Source organism: Leptidea sinapis, chromosome 1 (assembly GCF_905404315.1).
Source record: "Leptidea sinapis chromosome 1, ilLepSina1.1, whole genome shotgun sequence".
NCBI classification, from domain to species: Eukaryota; Metazoa; Arthropoda; class Insecta; order Lepidoptera; family Pieridae; genus Leptidea; species Leptidea sinapis.
The window spans coordinates 31922509-31944497 of record NC_066265.1 but is presented as its reverse complement, the minus strand read 5'-3'; the positions used below and the strand labels follow the sequence as shown (position 1 = coordinate 31944497).

At 36.6% G+C, this 21989-nt stretch overlaps 1 protein-coding gene across 5 annotated transcripts in view; it reads left to right on the top strand.

Moving 5' to 3' along the window:
- LOC126979545 (paxillin) overlaps positions 1-21989 on the top strand; it is an 86804-nt gene that overhangs the window by 53452 nt on the left and 11363 nt on the right. For all 5 annotated transcript variants that reach the window (XM_050829185.1, XM_050829112.1, XM_050828942.1 and 2 more), the window contains exons 3-5: positions 6860-7082; positions 15644-15740; positions 21616-21805. In XM_050829185.1, coding sequence (XP_050685142.1) covers positions 6860-7082; positions 15644-15740; positions 21616-21805 — 510 coding nt within the window. The remainder of the gene's footprint in view (positions 1-6859; positions 7083-15643; positions 15741-21615; positions 21806-21989) is intronic.

Sequence of the window (21989 nt, the reverse complement as noted above, 5' to 3'; positions counted from 1 at the left end):
GACTCATAGAGATATGCAACCTTTGAGATGTGATGCTTGAGAAGTATGGAAGGAATAAGTTGGACTAAGATAATGAAAACGAAGAGATATTGCTAAATTTAAAAGAGAGGAGAAGCCTGATTGCACAGTAACAAGAGCAGCGGATAAGTATAACGCAGAGGAAAGATGATAGGACGTCAGATAACTTATATATCTCAGATCAAGAAGATTATGACGATAAGACCTTAATAGTATTATGTTGTGGGCCCAGAAAAACAGTCTATGTCTTAATCCGGTGAAATCAAAATACATCAAATTACACAATTTGTGGCACCAACAAACAGCTGAGCAGTTTAAAGTCTTCACATGACATTATCTTGATGGGTGAACCCATTGAACGTACATATGTAGCACGTAATCTTGGTCTTTTTCTCGACAGCAAACTGAGATTCCATGATCACATCACTAGCCTAGTCAGTAACTCTTTTTACAGGCTGAAAGTATTATACAGGATGAGACCTTATCTGTCAAAGGAGATGCGTATCCGTCTTGTTGAAAGTCTAGTTCTCTCAAAGCTGAATTATACAGATGTTGTCTTTGGCCCACGTTTAGTTTCTGTAACTAAAAAATTAATTCAGAGAGTCCAGAATGCATGTGCCCGTTTTTGTTTCAATATAAAACATAGAGACCATGTCACCCCTTTCTTGAATAAGCATTCAATGTTAAAAATGAAACATCGGCGAAAACTTCATTTAGCTTGTATCCTTTTTGGTGTATTGAAGTTCGAGAAGCCAAAATACCTTTATGACAAACTATCTAGAACGGCTAGTCTTAGGTCGTGTGGGTCACGGCAGTGTTCTGTTCAGATGGTTATTGAGAAGCATCGATCGGCGTCATTTAGAGGGAGCTTTCGTTACTCGGCATCCAAATGTTGGAATAACATCCCACCGCCTATTAGAAATTTAAAAAGTCTATCCTTATTTAAAACGAAATTAAGACAATTTCTTTTACAGGAGCAAAGAGCACAAGAGAACTTGGCTCAAGATATGAGTGTAATATGGGTTAGGTTCAGATTGCTCTTGTCTCTTTAGTACTATAGGATCTTCCCTCTTAAATTAATAAGTGATTCGATTGGCAACCGAACTAATTATCTATTTTCGTTCTCTAATCATAGTTCATTTTAATAATATATTTATCTAGTAGGTACTTATTCTTTGTATGGTGCTAGTATTTTTATTATCATTTTGGTTTTGATTGTATTACACTGCAAAATAACGTCGTAGGTATTTTTTAGTTCAAAATTGTAAGCCTAATGCACAATATAAAATGAATAACATATTAGTTGACAATAATTGTTTGTTGATATAATGTGGCTCTAGAAGTCCTGTAATTATTTTGACAGTTGACAGTGTCATCTGTCACCTAGACAGTTGGTTGACGCTTGAGGACGCTTGAAGACCACAGAGCAAGCAACCATCGGTTCGATACTGGTTACACCGAGAAAGTCGCAAATGAAAACGTATAATTCACAACAAAATTAAAAATTATAAAAATCATAGCGTACATTCGTATTGGCACAGCTTCAAGGTCACAGAATGGCTCAAGAGGAAGATCGGCGCTGGACATACATGATGTGTGTCAGCATATGCCGAGCTTGTGCCTATTTGCAGCTGATGTTTGAGCTTCTTTTATTTCTATTATGTTTAAGTTTCATTTTAATTTTAAGCTGTAATAATATTTTGTTTTGGTAAGTTTACTTTTGTTAATTACACATTTTTTAGCTGCAAATAAAATATTTTATTATTATTATAAGATAATAAATGTCACGGCGTATAAGGAGCTCAGATGGAGGGAGTTATATGAATAAAACGGTCGCGTCCTTTCATCTGTTTCTTTCTGACAAGCGGGAGAAAAAGGGATGTGAATACAATAATTGTACCATTTTAATGAAAAAATATTCATTACTAAATTATTTACGCTTTTGCAAACCAATCTCACATAAAGTAATTAAACTTACCGGTGAAATGTCACACAATCTTTTTCTGCGTCGTTAACATATTATTTGAGATTTTATATAGAGCACACTTTTGCCGTTCCACTAGAACGTCATTGATTGAAATATAAGAATTTCTCCATACTTATCGATCACGGTTTTGATAGCTATTTGATATTTGAAATGTACTGGTGATATCTGTTATCCTTTAATCAGTGAGGCATTTATGGCATTTTAACTCGTTTATGTAAAACTGAGTTTTATTATTAGTTTCTAGTATCATTGGTAAAATTAATGTTATAAGTGTGTGACAACTTATAAATATGCGTGTTTTAATATTTCTTGGTACCTTAACTCTACAATATATGTATAATAAAAAAGGATGTTTTGCGCATCCTGAATATGACTTAATTTTAATAACAATAGAGTTACGCAGAATGTTAATGATAGAACGTATACGCTATTGTTAGCTGGCTATGTACCGCGTCAAGTATAAATTGGTGCTCAAGTAGGGGCGGAGTGATTTGATATATTATTTTATTATCTTCATTATATTTTCTTTTAATAAAACTTTAGGGATTAAATATCTTTGAATCTTTAACTGAATCCTGTAATTAAATGTATTAGCTCCATAACTACCTGTGATAAATGCTGTTGAAGGCACTTATACTGCATTTATCAAGGGGAGTGTTCCGAAGAGCTGTTTGACCTGAGTCCTGCCGCCGTATTCCACATTCGCACAACACGCCACAAATTAGGTTATCATCCGCACCATCTAGATCTGTGGCGTTACGCCACAGTTCGGTTGTCAAGGAATTTTCTTCCAAGTCCAAAGAAGCTGTGGTATGAGCTTCCTTGTGCGGTGTTTCTAAGACGATACGACCTTCAAAGAAAGCTCGATAACTTTCTAAAAGGCCGGCAAAGGTCCTGTATTTCCTGTGGTGCTGCAAGAGAATGTGGCATAAGAAAGAGCCGTACGCTCGTTTGTCCTCCTTTTGCATAAAAAATAATAAAAATTATTAGTTTATTTGCCACGCAACTTATATCTAACAGGTTGTACGTGCTTTGCATTGTGTTTCGAACTGCCATCATCAATATTCGATGCGTGTATTTTGTAATTATCTATAATCTTATCGAGATCATCGTTAAGAAACAGTTCTTAGGAGGCAATGATAAATGCAATGACTATTGCGCTAGGTTCTTGATAATTAGTGATTTAATCAGTAAAAAACTGAACTCCCCCATTACAGTACTGGAGTACAGTACCTACTAAGTCACATTATATTTTATCCATGTTTAAATATTAAATTAAAATACAAATAACAATCAGTCTTGCATAATTCATTGTATTTTTTTCCGGGTCTAGACAGACCCGGAAAAACCGTTGCCGTTGTTCTGATTTAGTTACTACATGTGATTCTACTCTCGTCATCGCTTTCATACAAGCACTCTTCTTCTTAATGCTTGACTTGGCCCCTTTTTGATACATCCCCGATGTAATACCTCTAGATGGCCCTCCCCGACACAAACATGCAATCATTTCATTGTACTCATTCGATCTATGAACTTGCGCAATCTATTTACTGTAATTCTCTCTACATAAACCTTATTAAGAGCATAGTCGGTCTGCGATGGAATTGAGAAACTGATATTTGATATAAGGAACTTTTTTCGTCATTTACCTAATAGTCTGTCCCTTCCCCTAAAGGGAAATCCCCTGTAGGCAATAATCTTCTTTGGAGAGTGGTTTGGCTCTATGGTGGAAGGAGGAACTCATCAAGAACTATGCTTCATGTTGTTAATTTTAAAATGAATACATTTTTATTCATAAAAATACATAATAACAGTAAATTTATTGAAGTAGGCGTTACTTTGCGGAAATCCATAATTATACAAATGATTTGAGTTTTCTTTAGTGTTAATTCCGCCAATATTGTCTTTAAACAATTCGACACGTGTTTCGCCTCTACACGAGGCATCCTCAGGACGTGTTGTCTCGCCAAAATCTGGCACGAGACGAAATAGTCGAAAATCTATCACCATTTATCTAAAATCATTTGTATAATAACAGTAGGTACGTGTAGACTCGTATCGTAGATGATCAACTCAATAACTCTTGCGGTTTATTTTTTTTACTCACTCGTTAAAGGCATTTAATATTATAGTATTTTTGGTGCATCACTTTGCATAGATTGTAGGTAAATAAAATAATTTGTAAAAGTTGTGATTTTAGATGAAAATTGTGATTTAATAGAGATGCAATGCATTTCTTGCCACCTCATCTCATTAAAGCTCAATCTGTTCCGGAGCATAGTAAAATGGTAAAAGTAAAACTTTTCACATTCATAAGTGTAATTTTTTGACGGAATTAAATAATCTATTTTGATTCGATTTTATACCTATACCATGACGCCACATGGCTTTATAAACATAACAATTTTGTTGTATTTTACTGCTTGTGGTCAAAATAATCTTATAGTCTAGCTTTCAGTGCCTTTGGTCGACGCTTTCACAGTTCACACCATAAATTTTATCGGAGCTGATAATACTTTGATTAATCATAATATGGTCTTGAAATGTATGATTTAATATTTATTATTATTACAATTATTTATTAATTTTTATTTTATTATTACACTAAGTATAAATTAAGAAACACGAAAAAGAATATATAATATTTAGTTAATCCCTTTGATACCTACCTACACAAATTAATAACAATGGGAAGACTAATGCAACTATCTACTCCAAATGTCACGAGGGGCTGCTGAAAACCAGTGTTGTGTTGGTGTCTTCTGCACTGACCGACAATATACTGAGTCAGCTCCTTTTAGCAGGGAATCACGCTCACTCTGTTATTTTTATTACTTTTTAATCTTTATAATATTGTTACAGTATTAAATTTAGTATTTTAAGATTTTAATTAATATTGTAAATTGTTGTGTTTTTTTGTGAGTGTTTTTTGTATGCTAATAAAGTGTTTCTATTTCTATTTCTAAATCAATTTCAAACTCAGGTTGCATGTGGCGCCCGTTGCTTTAGGCGCCCGTGGCTACCTGGCGCCTAAAGCGACCTTTCCTCTCAAATTATACTTATGGTTTATACAGGATACCGCCAGGTGGGTTTTCTTCCGTGAAGCAGTAATGTGTAAGCATCATTGTGCTTTGGTTTGAAGGGCGTCGTTCGCTAGTGAAATAACTAGGACTACAACATTTTATGACTCAGAGTGACGAGCGTAATTACGGTTCAGTCTGTTTGATATTTCAAGAATCCTGAGCTGAATCACTGCATTATAATGATTCCGGCGTATCACTTACCCTAAGGTGAAAGTCTTGCACGCTTCGCCACATCTTGTCACATAATTAAAAATATCCGGACGACCAAGCCTTTCTCGGATTTTTAAAAATGTACAAAACTTGACCAAAAAAAACTAATAGGACATCTGGATTCGAACCGGGGTCTTTTGCTTTCCGGATCACCCAGTATCCCATCTGAGCTTTTATAGTCTTGTATATAGTGGCGAATTGTAACTGTTTATCATTAAAATACGGATAAATCTACATTTTTTTTTATTGAAACCTAGATCGATTTATCGCCCCTGAAATCCCTTGTATACTAAATTTTATGAAAACCGTTGGAGCCGTTTCCCAAATTCAGATTATATATATGAGATATAGAATATATTTATATACAAGAATTGCTCATTTAAAGATATAAGATAAAAATTTGCCGAGAGCCGCCGCTGCAGGTGAAGCCACTTTTCATCAGGGGCCTGGGTCTTTTGCTAGTTCTGTTACTTATTGCAAAAAAAACATAATGGTATTAAAAGTACAATGTCCAATGAACGCCATCTAGTAAATTGGTCAATGGACATGTTTGTTTATGTGCCGACGAGTATTTTGTAGTCTTGGAGTCAGGCCAATCATGAGTAGCTCAATGAAACCTAGATGTCGTTGAAGTATGTCTTTCTCATTCACTAATGTACTATGCATGCCAGCAGGTGCCGCGACTGCGTGCGCGTGGATTGCGCGTTTTATTTCAGTTAATTATTTCAGTTAATTGTTTACTGTTAGTAAACGGATGAAAAATTTATATCATTTATTTATGATTCCTTACAGCTAACAAAATGTAAAGAGTATATTAAAAATAATACAGCATAGATACGCCAATTAAAAATACTAATAACAGTTCAATAGTATGTGACAAATTTTGTAGTTTAAGATAAAAACTCTTCACTAGTAAACAAAATATACGAAATATTTAGGAATACATATATATTTTTTCCTACGTTGTTTTTTTTATGAAAATAAGGGATGAGACGAGCAGGACGGTCAGCTGATGGCAATTGATATGCCCCTAACCTACGGCCTACAATGCAGTGCCGCTCACGATTCTTGAAAAACACCATAATTCTGACGGGCACTACAATTGCGCTCGGCACCTTGAAACATAAGATGTTAAGTCTCATTTGCCCAGTAATTTCAGTAGCTACGGCGCCCTTCAGACTGAAACACATGTTTACATATTACTGCTTCACGGCAGAAATAGGCGCCGTTGTCTAGCCGGCTTCCTGTGCAAAGGAGCCTGAAGGTGCACTGGTACACTTATAAACCTCCCACGTTGTGTAGGAATTAAATTATGAAAGCCTCTTTTTTCCACTATCTCACTTTGCTCCATGATGGCTGCGGGCTCCTATGGAGAGAACTATTTTACCATAAACCTTTCTGATGAACTTTTATTCAGTATTTAAAAAATATTAAATGGTTCTAACGCAAAAGAAAAGAGAATTTAAACAAAAAATATCAATCGAGTTTCTTTATGTGGTTCATAAAAAAATGAATCACTTTATTTGTATACAATAAACAAAAATGAAATTTTTGTCAACAGCCAACATACCAGAACACATCGTCATTCGAGAAGACCATACCAGTAAAATATGCAAACAGTAGTAGTGCAACGCAGCCAAGTTATGGTGGTCATCAGGCACAGACGGCCGGCTATGGCAGGACTGGAGGCCGGGGGAACCTCTCCGAACTGGACACGCTACTTGATGACCTGAGCAACGCGAGATACGGAAATTTCGCCGACAAGAACTATGTAGAAAAAACTGGTATGTAATCCGAAAATCAATAATCTAGTTAAATTTTGTAATGTCTTAAAGATATTAAAAAAATGGAAAAACAACATAAGTCAATTCGACTGTGTAAGAATCATCTAGAGCGCCGCAAAGGAATATACATTCACATATAACAATAAGGTTAAAAAGGATGGCAACCTTTTCGGAATCGGTTGATAATTCCCACGGTGCGATATATATTCGGTGCGCTAGGAACATACGCAAAGAAAAAGTATACTCCCACCTTTTTTTAAATGAAAGTAAGGGACGAGATGAGCAGGACGTTCGGCCGATGGTAATTTATACGCCCAGACCATTACAATGCAGTGCCGCTCAGGATTCTTGTAAAACTCAAAAGCTCTGAGTGGCACTACTATTGCACTCGTCACCTTGAGACATAAGATGTTAAGTCTCATTTGCTCAGTAATCTCACTAGCAGGAAACACAGTAGTGCTTACACACTCCTGCCGTTGTGGTACCCTTAATCTAGCCGGCATCCTGTGCAAAGGAGCCTCCCACCGCCAACACATCTCTTGATACCTGATGTTGCGGACGTCCGTGGGCGGTTGCCTCATCACTCCCCATCCCGTGAGCCTCTTGCCAGTTTGCTCCTCTTATATAAAAAAAATACGCGACTTTTTTGTCAATTATTCTTTCGTAGAATCTTCTGTTCGTCCATTTTCAACTTTCTTTTATAGTAGGAGGGAGGTGAAGCCCTTTTAGATTTAAAATTATAAACCATCAGTGCGATTAGGACAACTGCAGCTCCGGCTAAATATCGTCAGTTAAAAACACAAAAGTCTCTGTTTAGTTCGTGGCAAATAAATTTTAGAAACTGAAAGGTAATATTCTGTGATCAACTGTTATATTTTTTTCGTTTTTTGTTGGATTTGTATACTAAGCTTCTGCTTGCGGCCTTTATGATTAAGCCGTTTTGAGCACTTTTTGCAGTACTATCGACATAATTGAAATGTGACCCACCTTAATGTGATTTCCGTACAGTCAAAATAAACAAGTAGTTCGAAATTCGCTTGAACATACATTTCCTAAGTAACTGTTATCATTTTTTAAGACACTGACACTCCAGGCTCCAGCAATTGTCATACAATATTTTTCATGCAAATATAAATCTAATTGTTTTTATGATTTTAAAAGAATTAGTAGCAAAGTGGGTCATTTTGACGCTGGTATTTTGGCACCACAGAGTACAGATAGGTACTTGCTAGCACATACAAAAAAATTTATTTTTGTATATCAAAACATTCATAACAGATAATAATGATGCTATTTATCTTACTTCAAAATACTTTAATCTACGGTTAAAAATCAAGGAGAAAAGAGTCGAGATCGCTTGTGTGGTAAAAGGTTAACTAATTTTTCCTCTTAAGACGTTCCAATTATTATTTCGACTCAAATATAGATTTTACAACCGATATTCAAATCAAATAACAGAGCTTCATAAGTCTCGCGGAAATATCAAACGGCCTAAGGCAGTAATAATCCCTTAAAACACTTCCTTGGAAATGAGCTTCAGTGGAGAGCCAAGTGTTGACTTTGGCAAAGCCATTCTGTTCCGTACGCAGAAATAGACCAATGTTACAACTTCTACTAATATTCGCCCATGTTCCACTTTTATTATCTCTCGTGTACGTACACTTAGCTAATCTGCGTTGTATATTTAAACGGTTTCTTACACAAGTTCCAACTTACCTGGCGTATACCAGAATGTTTGTTGCAACACTCTAAAAATTTTTCTAAATTGCCACAGTACAACATTTTCAACTTCTTCGCTTTGCCTTCACACTGAAATCTATGTATGACCAACGGTTTTTTTAAGAATAATTTTGACACAATTAGATATTGATTTTGTCGAGCCCGTTACTGTGTCCGTTATTGATCCAGCTGGGGATTTTGCCATTTTTTGAAGCTTGGTTGTAGTCGGGAATAGATATACCACCTTAAATTTCGGAATTTCCCCTGAACTTCAAGTAATAATAAATAATCAACAACAATGCACATTGCACGCAACCTTAATTATGTATTTTTTTTATAAAAGAGTGGGCAGACGGGCAAGAGGCTCACGTGATGGATCGTGGTGAGTTAATCGCCCATGGATCACAACACCCTGAGTTTAGGTTGGGAGTATTCTTGTTGTATCTAAGTTTGAAAGTCCCTTACTCGTAGTATTGGTTTGGGAAAACAGCCCGTAATTCATTCGTCAAATTTGCCGTACGAGACAAGAAATATCTCGCAAAACGCGCAATTGTAGAATCCCAGACGTCAGAATGTATTCGGCAGTAGTGACCATAACGTAACGTATACGTTTTCTAATCACTGGCCAATTAAAAATCCAAGATTACTAATATATTACTTGATCACTAAAATTGATATTAATTGGTTGTATTATCAAAGTTTAATGTAATTTTGCTACAGCTGTCATCCAAACTGTCTTTATAGCAACCTCTGCGCAAATCCATCATTGCTCGATTAATACACAGCAATGTCTCTCAAATATTAGTTCGCAAGTGCTTAACTATCCAGTTAAAATAAGGTTATCATCCAAAATGATAACAAGGAGTAGCTATTATTAGATTTTTCTAGCACATATTGTTTGTATGATAATTTGTAGTTTATGCAAACTTAAATATGATTTGTAGGATAAAACCTAGCTTCGTGTATTAAACAGTAACTTAATATAATTAAATTAGTACTTTAAATATTAAGAAAAAAGTTTATACATCTTTACGCACATGAGATAGTTTTGAGGCCAAAATAATATTTGACATTTTATCTTTTTATATGTGCACGCTTGTCTTAGAAACGCCCCAACTGATTTAAATGTGGTTCTCACTGATGACTCGCGGGGCATGCTCGTCTTACTATATTAACTACGATAATTAATACGTCTAGATAGTCTCTTGCTGTTAGACAACCGATAAAAACAGGCCAGGAATATTAGTTTGGTGTGCGTGACAAGCTACGTCTTACATTCGTAACTTTGTGTTAGTGTGCGGGGATTGCTCAAAATAGAGGTTAGTTCTATAAATTTTTTTCGACGTTTTCACAGCTGTCAGCATCTATCTAGACGTACTTAAGATCAACATAAAACAAGTTTTATGTTATATTCATATTATTATCATATATATATACATATATTCACCGCTTACATGGGTTTCGTCTGTTTTTTGTGTATTGTATAATAAAAAAATATTTTAAACTCTAGTTTTATGAATACTCTAATTGAATTAGTATTATGCTAATGGCATTGTATATAATATTAGATGGCCACAACATGTCGTTGGCAATACCTGCCACACACCTCAGCTGTTCCTAATTCAAGCGGAACGACAATAATTATCAAGAATATACACTCTGGAAAACTTGCCAATTGAGTATTTCAGACAAATACTTTGAAAATGTTTTATTTTCATTTTGTGACAACGTTGTGGGTTAAAAATAATGGCATGTATTTTGGTAGCAATTACAATATCTGCCTGTTTATTTCGGTTTGTGTATATAATACACTACACACCAACAAATATATGACTCAAGCGGGCTCTGGACAATTTTTTTTGAAAATAGAAAACATCACGGATTTATGTTTTAATTGGTACAGAGAAAATATTACAATAACAAACAAAACAGAATGTCTTTTGATTCAAAGTTAATTTCAATAAGGCATATAATTAATTTAAGCTAAAAAAGTAGGTAGTAGTAAAAGAATATAGATTCAATTGAGCGTTGAATGACGTGAATAAGGGTTCTTTAAAGCAAGCCTGAGATGGCTGTGTTGAAAAAAAGATTAAAGATGTTAATAATGAAGAAACGAGAGTTCTGATGAATTGTATAGGTGTAGAATTAAAAATTATTATAAACAGTGATATAATAAATCGTTGTGATATGTCAGAAGATGTAGAAGATATTATGTTGCTGCTGCGGTGAATAGTAACACATTTATAAAACCACAACAATGTACCGGATAGTCTGGAGTATCACAAGGCACCATCCTCGGTCCAATACTTTATCTGATTTTCATTGTAAATCAGGCTTGTTTTGAAGACACTACTGCCAGCACACACAGGCTACAATGATGTCTGTTCATGAGAACCCGAATTTGGCATCGGAAAACCTAATGAGAGTTTTATTGAGAATCAGCTTCGTAAAAATGCGCACACCAACAAAGCGAAGTTCGTCCATATGGCATAACTTTAAAAAGGAAAACTTGACACATGTCAAACTCTATAATGATGATATCCCACAGCATAATGATGCAAAGTATCTAGGCATGCACTTTGATCGGTGTCTTTCTTGAAGGATACGTTAATATCCACATGGACCAAGTCTAATTGAATAAAGTTTATTTGAATTTGACATAAAGGGAACAACTAGATTGCGAGCAGGTACTGCCTTGTTGTGAAATAATCGAGATTTTTCATATGTCAGTCTAGTGGTCATAAAGAAAACTGTAGTCAAATGGATACAGTGTGGGCAATATTGGTATACTGGATCAATAACAAAGTGAAACAATGACAAGACTGTTAAGGATTCCACCACATTTTACTAACAAATATAAAAGTGCGTCGATTATTATACTTTACACATAAAACAAGGCCTCGCTTCACCATGGCTCGTCTATATTAAGATTTATAAAAGATGCTCCTATATTAATATAGTGTTTTGTAAGGCCCTATCCACAAATAAAGAATTCGTCAAAAAGCTAGGACCATGCGTTGAATGTGTACAGGGTCTAATTGGAAAACGATAGGTAAAGAACCTATTCTAGAAGATTTGCGATTTGCACAAAGAACATTACATTTTTACATGTACAGATTATTAAAAACATGCTTTAAATTATTTCATATTTTAATTTCATGGCGGTTACAAACAAACTTTAGATTTTTATAAACATAGATTTAATACGTACGCCTGAACCTCAATCTACGGACAGTCAAACAAGAGATAACAATATATGGACAGTCTAAAATCCTCCTCAGTCATTAGGTTATAGTTTACTTAAAAAAGTTCATGCAATTGGATCGAAATATCGGCGTGCATTCCTTAAAACATCAATCCAATATCACCCCAACGTGCTTCTGTAAAGTAAGCGGTCGAGTGTATAATTTCGCATTCTCTAGTCAAATATTTGATTGTTTGATCAAAGAGAGATTCCTTAGCAGAAAGTATAATCTATTTGATTATCTCAACGCAGAATCCGCTTTAGAGACTCGAAATGTTCTTACCTACTGAATACGTTTACAGAGATCTTTAAGTAGCATGATATGGATAGAATGAAAAACAAGGCTATGAATGGAGAAATTGAGGTGGAATGGCAAGTTTGAGAGTTTGATCATGAAATGAGTATGGTCCACTATTACACTACTATTAGAAGATATTGTAAAAATATCGCAACTGATTGTTCTAGACGACTGCTAAATAGTACTCAAAGGAATCATTGAGAGCAATATTTAAAGCAATTAACATCTTGACTGTTGCTTCTCAATATATTCTTGATAATGTAATGTATGTTCATAGGCACATAAGTGAATTTGCCAGAAACTGTCATGACGATAATGTTAACACCAGGAACAGATATAAACTCATAATGCTAACTAACTAAACTAATAATATAATAATCGAGTTAGTAAGTCTTATGTGGGGCGATGTATATGCTCTTTAACAACAAGATCCCAGAAAATGTTCAAAACTAAAGTATTACGATATTCAAAAGAATTGTTAAAGAATGTTTGTGTGGTAAAGGTTACTATAACTTAAATGACTTTCTTAATGATACCACGGATTGGGAATAGAGAGACCGCCCTCAGGCTATTAAATAATAATTGTAAGATATTATTTTGTAAACATAGTTTGTATGAAAAAAAAACCGGCTGAGTTTGTTGCGCCCATTCCTCTCACTTCTAAGGTATTCTTTTTGACTTTCAATAATTGATGTTACATCCTATTTTGAATAAAAATATTTGAATTTGAATGCATAGTATATTTCCCAAGATAGAATGAAATAAAAGAAATGCAGTTCCTGCCTACTTAAACAATCCCATAATTATGTATATTATAGATAATTTGGCTTGGGCGCTGGTGCCAAATTGTTAAATGACAGTTTAAAATTATTGGTCTCGTAATATCGACAAATGATCGGGCATCATAAATTATCACGTCAATAGGTACTGTCGTCGACATATTAAATGATAATACCTACCTTGTGTGTTACGTGAGTAAATGTTTTTAAATATATTTTACATGTTTAAGCAGTTCTAAAAGCGTTATTTTGTATAATAAGTGTACTTATATTCCTCGATACCAGGTAGTATGCAAGTAAAGCAAATCGCCCAACAAAATACTAACTCGAATTAACCGACTAGTAGACATGACCTATGTTTATTAATACACGCGAAGTACCGGTAATCCAAATTTAAAAAAATCTGTGTAATTACAAAAAAGTTAACACTTGTTTCAAAAAGTTCGATTACAAATCTGTGTTTTTCTGTTGTTTAACGTTCATCAATCTTTAGACATTGCTTATGTTTAAACACGAGTCGAAGCTTGTCTAAGGTGTGTCTAACGGATAGATCATATTTTTATGAAAAACTAGCTGACCCGACAGACGTTGTTCATAATAAAAAAAAACTCTTGCGGATGGAATTTTGGAAAATCCGTTCTTAGCTGACCTCTACTCGGTGAAACGAATATTCCTACCAAATTTCAAGTCTTTAGCTCTAGTGGTTCCAGAGATATCGTGATGAGGGACTATATACGTGGAAATCTCTTATATATATAAATGGAAGATTTAGAATTAGAGTTTATGACAGCTGTCAAAATTTGTTCCTTCATACTTCAGTTTTGGGTGTACTAAACGACGTTTTAGTTTAACACCAGGTAAAAACTGTTTTGTAGTAGAAAAAAATAATCTCCATTTTAGACGTCGTTATTGTTAGGTCACTGACGTTGTTATAAGTAGTTAAGTCACTGTCTCACAAAACACATGTCGAAGCTATGTTTAAATTATTTTTTTGTGATAACACATTTTTTCTATATCTTACCTTTGTAACCACAGAATTACATGACAGACAGAAGTAATTTTAAACTTTTAACTTTTCATTGCGTTAATTAATGAGACGGAACAAATTTATGTTTGTACCTTGTGTTAACCTTCACATTATGATTATCACAGTTACAAACAAATTCGCTACTGTGCCTTTACAACATACCTTTATCAAGAATATATTCAAATCAAATCAAAAATATTTTATTTGATAGGTAAATTATGTAACATTTGAAATATCTCGATTTTTAACACAGCTCATTCGGAAGGCAGATTTCCTAAGAGAAGAGCGAGTGAGAAACTCTATGGTTGCTCTTCTTCTTATTTTCAATTAAATTTATAAATCATTTCAATTACAATATATGCAAACTGATGCAAAGAAAATACTCAAACGTCAAATAATGCCTTACATGAGTAAGTCAACAAAATGTAAATCATAAGTAAAAAAAAAACACAAGAGTTATTATTGAGTTCATAGATATAGTACAATACGGTATATGCATCAATCCACACATACCGTAAATAAAGGCAATAAAGCATTTTAATAGCTATTATATAAAAAAAAATATAGAAAAACTTTAATAAAAAAAATAAAGACAATAAAAGAAATCCAGATATCGCCTGCCTCAACAATATGGGAGGAGGGAAGGGAACGAACCGTCCCACGTCACCGCCACAAGCATTGGCATTAAGCGAGCATGACGATCCCTGTCACAATAACAAAAAATAATGTTTATCTATATATTATCCAATACTCACTAAATGCTTTTACTTACAATTTGACCATTTTGTTTAAATTAACATAATATAACTCATAGTTATTATTAATATTATTTTTATTAAGATGAATTAAAACCCTTTAGGCTTTCTTATCATTTGAATTATCTAACTATAGTTACAATCGTCATATCTGCTCTGACAAATTTTATTCCCAGTTTAACCTTTTAAACCACAAAAATCGCCCGTGTAAATATTTACTCGTGTTTAGTTATATTAATCCTAGGTAAGTGGTTGGTAAAATGCAAATTAGTAATCTTAGAACACGGACGAGTAAAAAAGAAGGACTCCGCGCCGTGTACTACTGGAAAAACATCTTTATGCTAGTGTGTGTGCGGTTACAGGGGATACAAGTTACACAATTTTTTCTCCCTTAAATAATCATATATGGCCGCAAATACTTATATAGTATCGTTTTTACACTTTTTCACAACGCACGAGGGCATTTTTAAAATATTTAATTGCGACGCAAACTGATCTGTCACAGACGATGGCAAATCTCATAATGGTGGCCGATCGGCTTGTATTAGTGTAAGTGTGTGCGTGGGGCTATGTATTTACACGTTTACCGGCTTGTTTTGGTGCTTCACTGTTATGTAAGGTAACACGGAGTCCTTCTCATTTTACTCGTCCGTGTCTTAGAATAGCTGTAGTTATTTGCGAGTAAAAACTTACTCCAGTTTGGTTGAATTCGCCCTTAACCGGTTTTTGTTTATTACAGACGGGTACGCACGTACGAACGGAGCGACTAGTCCGGCCTCCAGCAGACCCACCGTGGATTCACTTCTCGATCAGCTGAGCACCGACATACATAATGGGTAAGAAAACATTTTCATGCTCAATTTTCTACAGAGATAAGCTAATATCTACCAGCCCTTGTGTCAAGATCTCCATTATAGAAATATTATTCTATGGTGTTGTTATCTATTTGGACTGCAGACAGAGATAGGTATGTTGGATGGCAATTTTGCTTCTGGATCTTTCATTCATTTAGTACATTTCCTTAGATAATTTATAAATCAAATCAAAATCACTTTATTCATGTAGGTCACAGAAATGTCACTTGTGAATGACAAAAAATGACTATTCTAATTTAATTTACCGCCACTTCGTAAAGGGTTGAGCTAACGAGAAGCGGCAAGAAACTCATTGCCACTCTTTTAAATCGACATTTACATTTTCATCGTTTTTAAAACCCTTTTCAATTAATATTAAAACAATATATGTAAAGTGATGCAACAAAGATATTCAAACGTCAAATAGTCAATAGCTTACACGAGTAAGTAAAAAAAAAGGAAATATAAATTAATAAGTAAAGAAAAACAAGAGTTATTGAGTACATACAGTACATCCATCCATCAATCTACACAAACCGTTAATAAATAAAGGTATTTTGCGAGCATTTTATCTTACTGCTGAAAACCGATGAAAACAGCCGTCTGCGCAAACCAAAGCGGAGAGGAGAGGAGATGTATTTTGATAACCAATCAGATTTCGTTATTTCCACATCTCCTCTCTTCTCCGCTTAGCTTTGGTGGAAATGTATCAAGAGTAGAGGAGAGGATATGTCTCATTTATCTATTGAATTTTGTGTCGCGTCGAGCGATCAAGCTGCGCGGCATATCGGAGATGCGTGTAGGTGGGTTTCCGGGCGCCATATTTCCCGTCTTCCATTCGTAGACATTACTTGACTGATTTCGAGCTCTCACAGTTCACATCTTCGCTATGCACAGCTCACATCTCCTCTCCGGTTTGGTGGAAATAAGCTGAACGCTACGCGGCTTATCTCGTCTCGTCTACTCTCCTCTCCACTTTGGTGGATACCGAGCCTTACACTTTGGATTAGATTCGTCACAGAAATTATTCAGTCTCGGCTAATGAATAAAATTGTGTTTTTCAAAAACCAAGTTTGTGAAACACTATGTGCTCAGCCTTTTACCAGCTCCTTTGCACAGGATACCGGCTTATTTATGGGTACCACAACGGCGTATTTTTCTGCCATGAAGCAGTAATATGTAAGCAATATTGTGTTTCAGTCTGAAGGGCGCCGTAGCTAGTGATATTTCTGGACAAATGAGACTTAACACATCTTACGTCTCAGGGTGACGATCGCTATCGTAGTGACGCTCAAAATTTTGGGTTTGGGAAATGGGCAGGGCGTATCAATTACCATTAGCTGAACGTGCTGCTCGTCTCGTCCCTTATTGTCATAAAAAAGCGGTGATGTAAATAAAGGATGTTCTGTTAATAAAACCGTGCAGCCTATCGATATATCGATTCTTGATCGTAAAGTAAATAATGTATAGACAACGTGACAGTCGGTACTCGGGAGGGAGTTGTCTGTTGGCGTCCGGACTCCGGCCGCGGGCCGTGTGGAAATCTGCTTGTTTATTCGACAGACGAAAATATACTCGACGTCACTTGTATATTCGCTACTGTTGTCTATCTATTGTAGGGTTGCCATGCCTCTAAATATTACACTGTTGATGATATTATTGTTTATTAAACAAATACTCTTTACAATGGTCGACCTTAGTTCGTCCATATTCTTAAATTATTCCTTATTCTTCGTTCAATTATTGAAAATTTTAATGCAGTTCTGTAACAGAAAAATTTGCTGTATATAGAGTTTATTATCTACGGAAATTTCTAAAATGATGGTATGTTTGACATTGTTGAAAGAAACGTAAGCAATTATTTAATTTTTAGTTTAGTTATTTTGGTTATTATTATTAGTTTTGATAGTTTAATTTACTTATTTTTTCAAGATTTCTGCACATCCTCTTTATTTAAACTTTTATTATACTAAAACTTACACAACCCCGTGCCCATATTTTTGTTAAAGGGATCTAAAGTTTTCGCATCATAATATAAAAGCTGTCATATTACAATTTCACTAGTGATATTACATTTTAACGGTAGAGGCGAGATGCCAGAACCGAATCGGCCCTTGTTTTCTACTATTATACAAACATAATTAACAATTTAAACATTTTTGGTAACTAAATTATATGTAACAGATAAATTATTAAATTAGTGGTGTGTGAGTTCAAAACACGATATGTTTTACTTTACTCAATAAAAAAGTCACTAAACTGCGCTCGGATAACCTGCTCTTAAGTATGGCGAAACCATATTCTCATCATTTTATTTTATACTTACATATCGACACGCACCTTTTTTTGTGACAGTAAGGGACGATACGAACAGGACGTTCAGCTGGTGGCAATTGATACGCCCTACCCATAACAATGCAGGATTCTTGAAAAACCCATTAATTCTGAGCGGCACTACAATTGCGCTCGTCACCTTGAGACATAAGATGTTAAGTCTCATTAGGCCAGTAATTTTACTAGCTACGGCGCCCTTCAGACCGAAACTCAGAAATGGTTAACATGCTTCAAGGCAGAAATAGGCGCCATTGTGGTACCCATAATCTAGCTGGCATCCTGTGCAAAATATCCTCCCACTGGTAATTAACCCTAATATACCATATAAGATGTTTCCCAATGTTATGATCGTGTAATCCCTTAGCATTCTTTTTTATGACAAGATGAATAAAATTCTGAGTGGCATCACAATTGCGCTTGTCACTTTGTGACATAAAATTTTAAGTCTCATTATCCCAGTAATTTCAGTAGCAATAGCTTTCTTCAAACGAAACACATTATACTTCCACGTTACTGCTTGTCTGCTGGAAACGACGCCGCTGTGGTGCCCAACTGTGATAAAATATGTTGTAACTACAGATTATCTAGTGTGATCATGATGACCAAACTACCAGGAAACTAATCTAAACATCGATTGAGTACCGAAAAACATTAAGTCGTACGTCACCTCTACAATTACATTATAATATTTTGATTTGTAGAAGAAAACCAATTACTCGGAATAATAAGATAACCATTATATCTTGATCTTTGGATGTTTTTTTGATGTCACACTTGCGACAATATTGCCCTCACGACTATTTGGCACGCGTAGTCGGATACATTATTATTATTTATCGAGTGTATCATGTGCAGACAGTTGTCACAAACTGCTGTATGTATTCCCGCCACAATATCTAATTAGTACAATGTACTCGTAACAAGATTAATGTGTGCGGTAATTAATGGTGTTTTATGTTGTCGCAGGTGTGTTCAGGTTTCTGCGTTTTACTTTTGTGACGTATCTGTGTTCTATGTTTTCAGCCCTACCTACTTGTCTAACATGATATCTCGATTGTTTTTTATATAAGACTCACGGTATGGGGAGAGGTGAGGCAACCGCCCATGGACATCCGCAACATCAGGTGTCAAGAGATGCTTTGCCGGCCTTTAAAGTGGGAGTATGCTCTTTTCTTGAGGAGGTCCCTAAGTCGTATCAGTTTGGGAAAACCGCAGCCGGTAATTGATACCACAAAGTGGCTGTGTGAGGCAAGAAATTTCTTGCAAAAGGCGCGGATGTGTAATGCCAGACGTCAACGTGATGCGGGTGGTACTTAGCATGTAATGTCCGGTGGTGGAATTCGACGCCTGGAATCAACCCGAACAGCTCCTCTGAGCACTCTCCGTGATAAATGCGGCAGAAGAGGCAGAGAGAACCCACATCTCTACGCAACGCCAAAGAATCAAGCCGATCGGAGATGCCTTGATCGTCGAGGATTCGAGCCGCTCTTCGTTGTATGCGGTCAAATGGAAGAAATGTAAGGCTGAATTTGCGCCTTATATAGTTGCAGGCGGTGGCTCATAGTGAAGTACTGTCTCGCCTTACTGAGTACACCAAGCTTTTTAGAGGCGCAATTGGCCTTCTCTTCCAAGTGACCACTGAACTGAACGTCGCTCGATATATCGACGCCAAGTATGCCAATATAGGCTGGCAGTTAGAGGAGTGATCTCGAATCGAGGGGATACGACGAAGGGAGAGGGTTTTTTAGCGGTGAACGCACAAACTTGTGTCTTCTTGGGGTTAAATTGGACTAAATTTTGTCGGCCCCATTCCGAGATTTCAGACACAAGTTTGTTCCGGTTCTCGTCGACACTTTCCCGGGACATGTTGGCACGGTCGGTGCAGGAAGCATACCCTGTGCTGTCGTCTCTATAGCAATGAATATTGCTGATTTGCAGCATATAGCCCGCAGCCATGCGGAACCCAAACGTTTATAGGTTTTAAGTCGGAGCACCGTTGATAACAACCTTGATGCTCCGATCGCCCAAAAAGCTAGTGAGTGAGCAATTTGCAAAACCTCTCAGGAAGCCCATAGGATGGCAGTTTCGCTATGAGCGCTTTATGCCACACCCGATCGAAGGCTTTTGCTATGTCCAAACTCACCGCTAACGCCTCTCCCTTCAACTCAACCGCTTGCGCCCATTTATGGGTAAAGTGTGCAAGAAGATCAGCCCTGACGGAAACAGCTGGTGCTCACTAGGTATCCCAAGAGCTGGCGGTTGATGATCGACTTCATTACTTTGGAGAAAATGGAAGTAATGGCAATGGGGCGGTAGTTGGACGGATCCGAGAGTACACCGTATCGATCGGGTGCACTAAAGCCGCCTTCCATAATTTCGGGAGCCTGATGAGTAGGAGAGCCGGAAAGACGGGTAAGGACCGGCGCCATGGACGGACATGTCCGCAGCACTATTGGGGGAATGCCATCGAGCCCGCTCGATTTATGAATGTCCAAGGTGAGAAGCGCTTTCAGCACGGTGCCATGCCGGATTTTGACCTCCGGCATGTATGACTCGTAATTTCACAGCGCGATCCTAATTGTGGACGCCCAGGGATGGATTCCCCTGGACTGCATAGCCTGGTACCGTCCTGGAGTTGTATATTTTTAATCCGTGCTGCCATTTGTGTAGTTCTCCGGACGAAATACAGCGACTATTTCATACCGGTATAAAGTGGCGTGCCGGCCTATCTCGGTTGAGTCCGCTAGGACCCAACATGGCACTACCATTCCAAAAATCTCGATGTTTCATTCATGAGAAAATTCATTGCATTAGGCGTTATACTGCGGATATCTAGAATTATTCACAACTTATGAGTTATCTTAAGTGTTAATATCCGATATAGTTAATTATTTAAAAATATTAGAATAGAAAATAGGTGCGCCAAACATTGTCACCAAAAGCTTCATTTGGTGACAACTCAGTGCGTCAGCTACACTGGCGTGTCCTGACCCCTGAAGTAGCAGCTAATATTACTTTATTAATTGACTAGCTAACCCGAAAAAAAATATAATGTAATTATTTCTTCAGAAATGTAGTCTAAAGTCATCGGAAATGTTTAATCTTATTTAATTACTTACCCTACCCTTCAATTACCGTTTCTTGTTTCTAGTAGGCAAGATGGTGCGTAAATAGCTTTGACATTACCGCTTTAATATTGCCAATTTTTTTTAGTATTAAGTTATGCTTAAGAGGTGGACATATGCCGTCGCGGACTATCTGCTCTGTAGACCTATATTACATACACAATTCCACCATACATTATTTTGTTATATCCCAAAGGGTTTAGGCAGCGTTTTCGTTGAAACCTCCCAGACGACTTGTTTTTACCAGACATTTCTAAACAAACATCATTGATGTTTGCAGCAGCATCAAAATCGGTGCAATAGTTTTTGAGTTGATCGCGGGCACACAGACAGACACGGCGGAGGTCTTTGTTTTATATAATGACTACTATGAATATAATATAATTGTCGTGTGGTAGACGGTCGTCCACGTCGCCGGTCGGAGGCGCGGCCACTCACGGCTCCCTGCGGCCGGGCACCAAGCAGGTGACGGTGACAGTGCAGGAGACGGTGGTGGAGCCGGCGCAGCACCAGCGGCCTCTCCAGCACCACGCCTCCACCGCCACCAAGGAGCTCGACGATCTGATGGCCTCACTCTCCGACTTCAAGGTACTTGATATAGTTTGTACCAGCTAGTAGTAGCTCCTTTGCACCGGATGCCGGCTAGATTATGGGTACCACAACGGCACCTATTTCTGCCGTGAAGCAGTAATGTGTAAACATTACTTTGTTTCGATCTGAAGGGCGCCGTAGCTAGTGAAATTACAGGGCAATCTATCTTATGTCTCAAGGT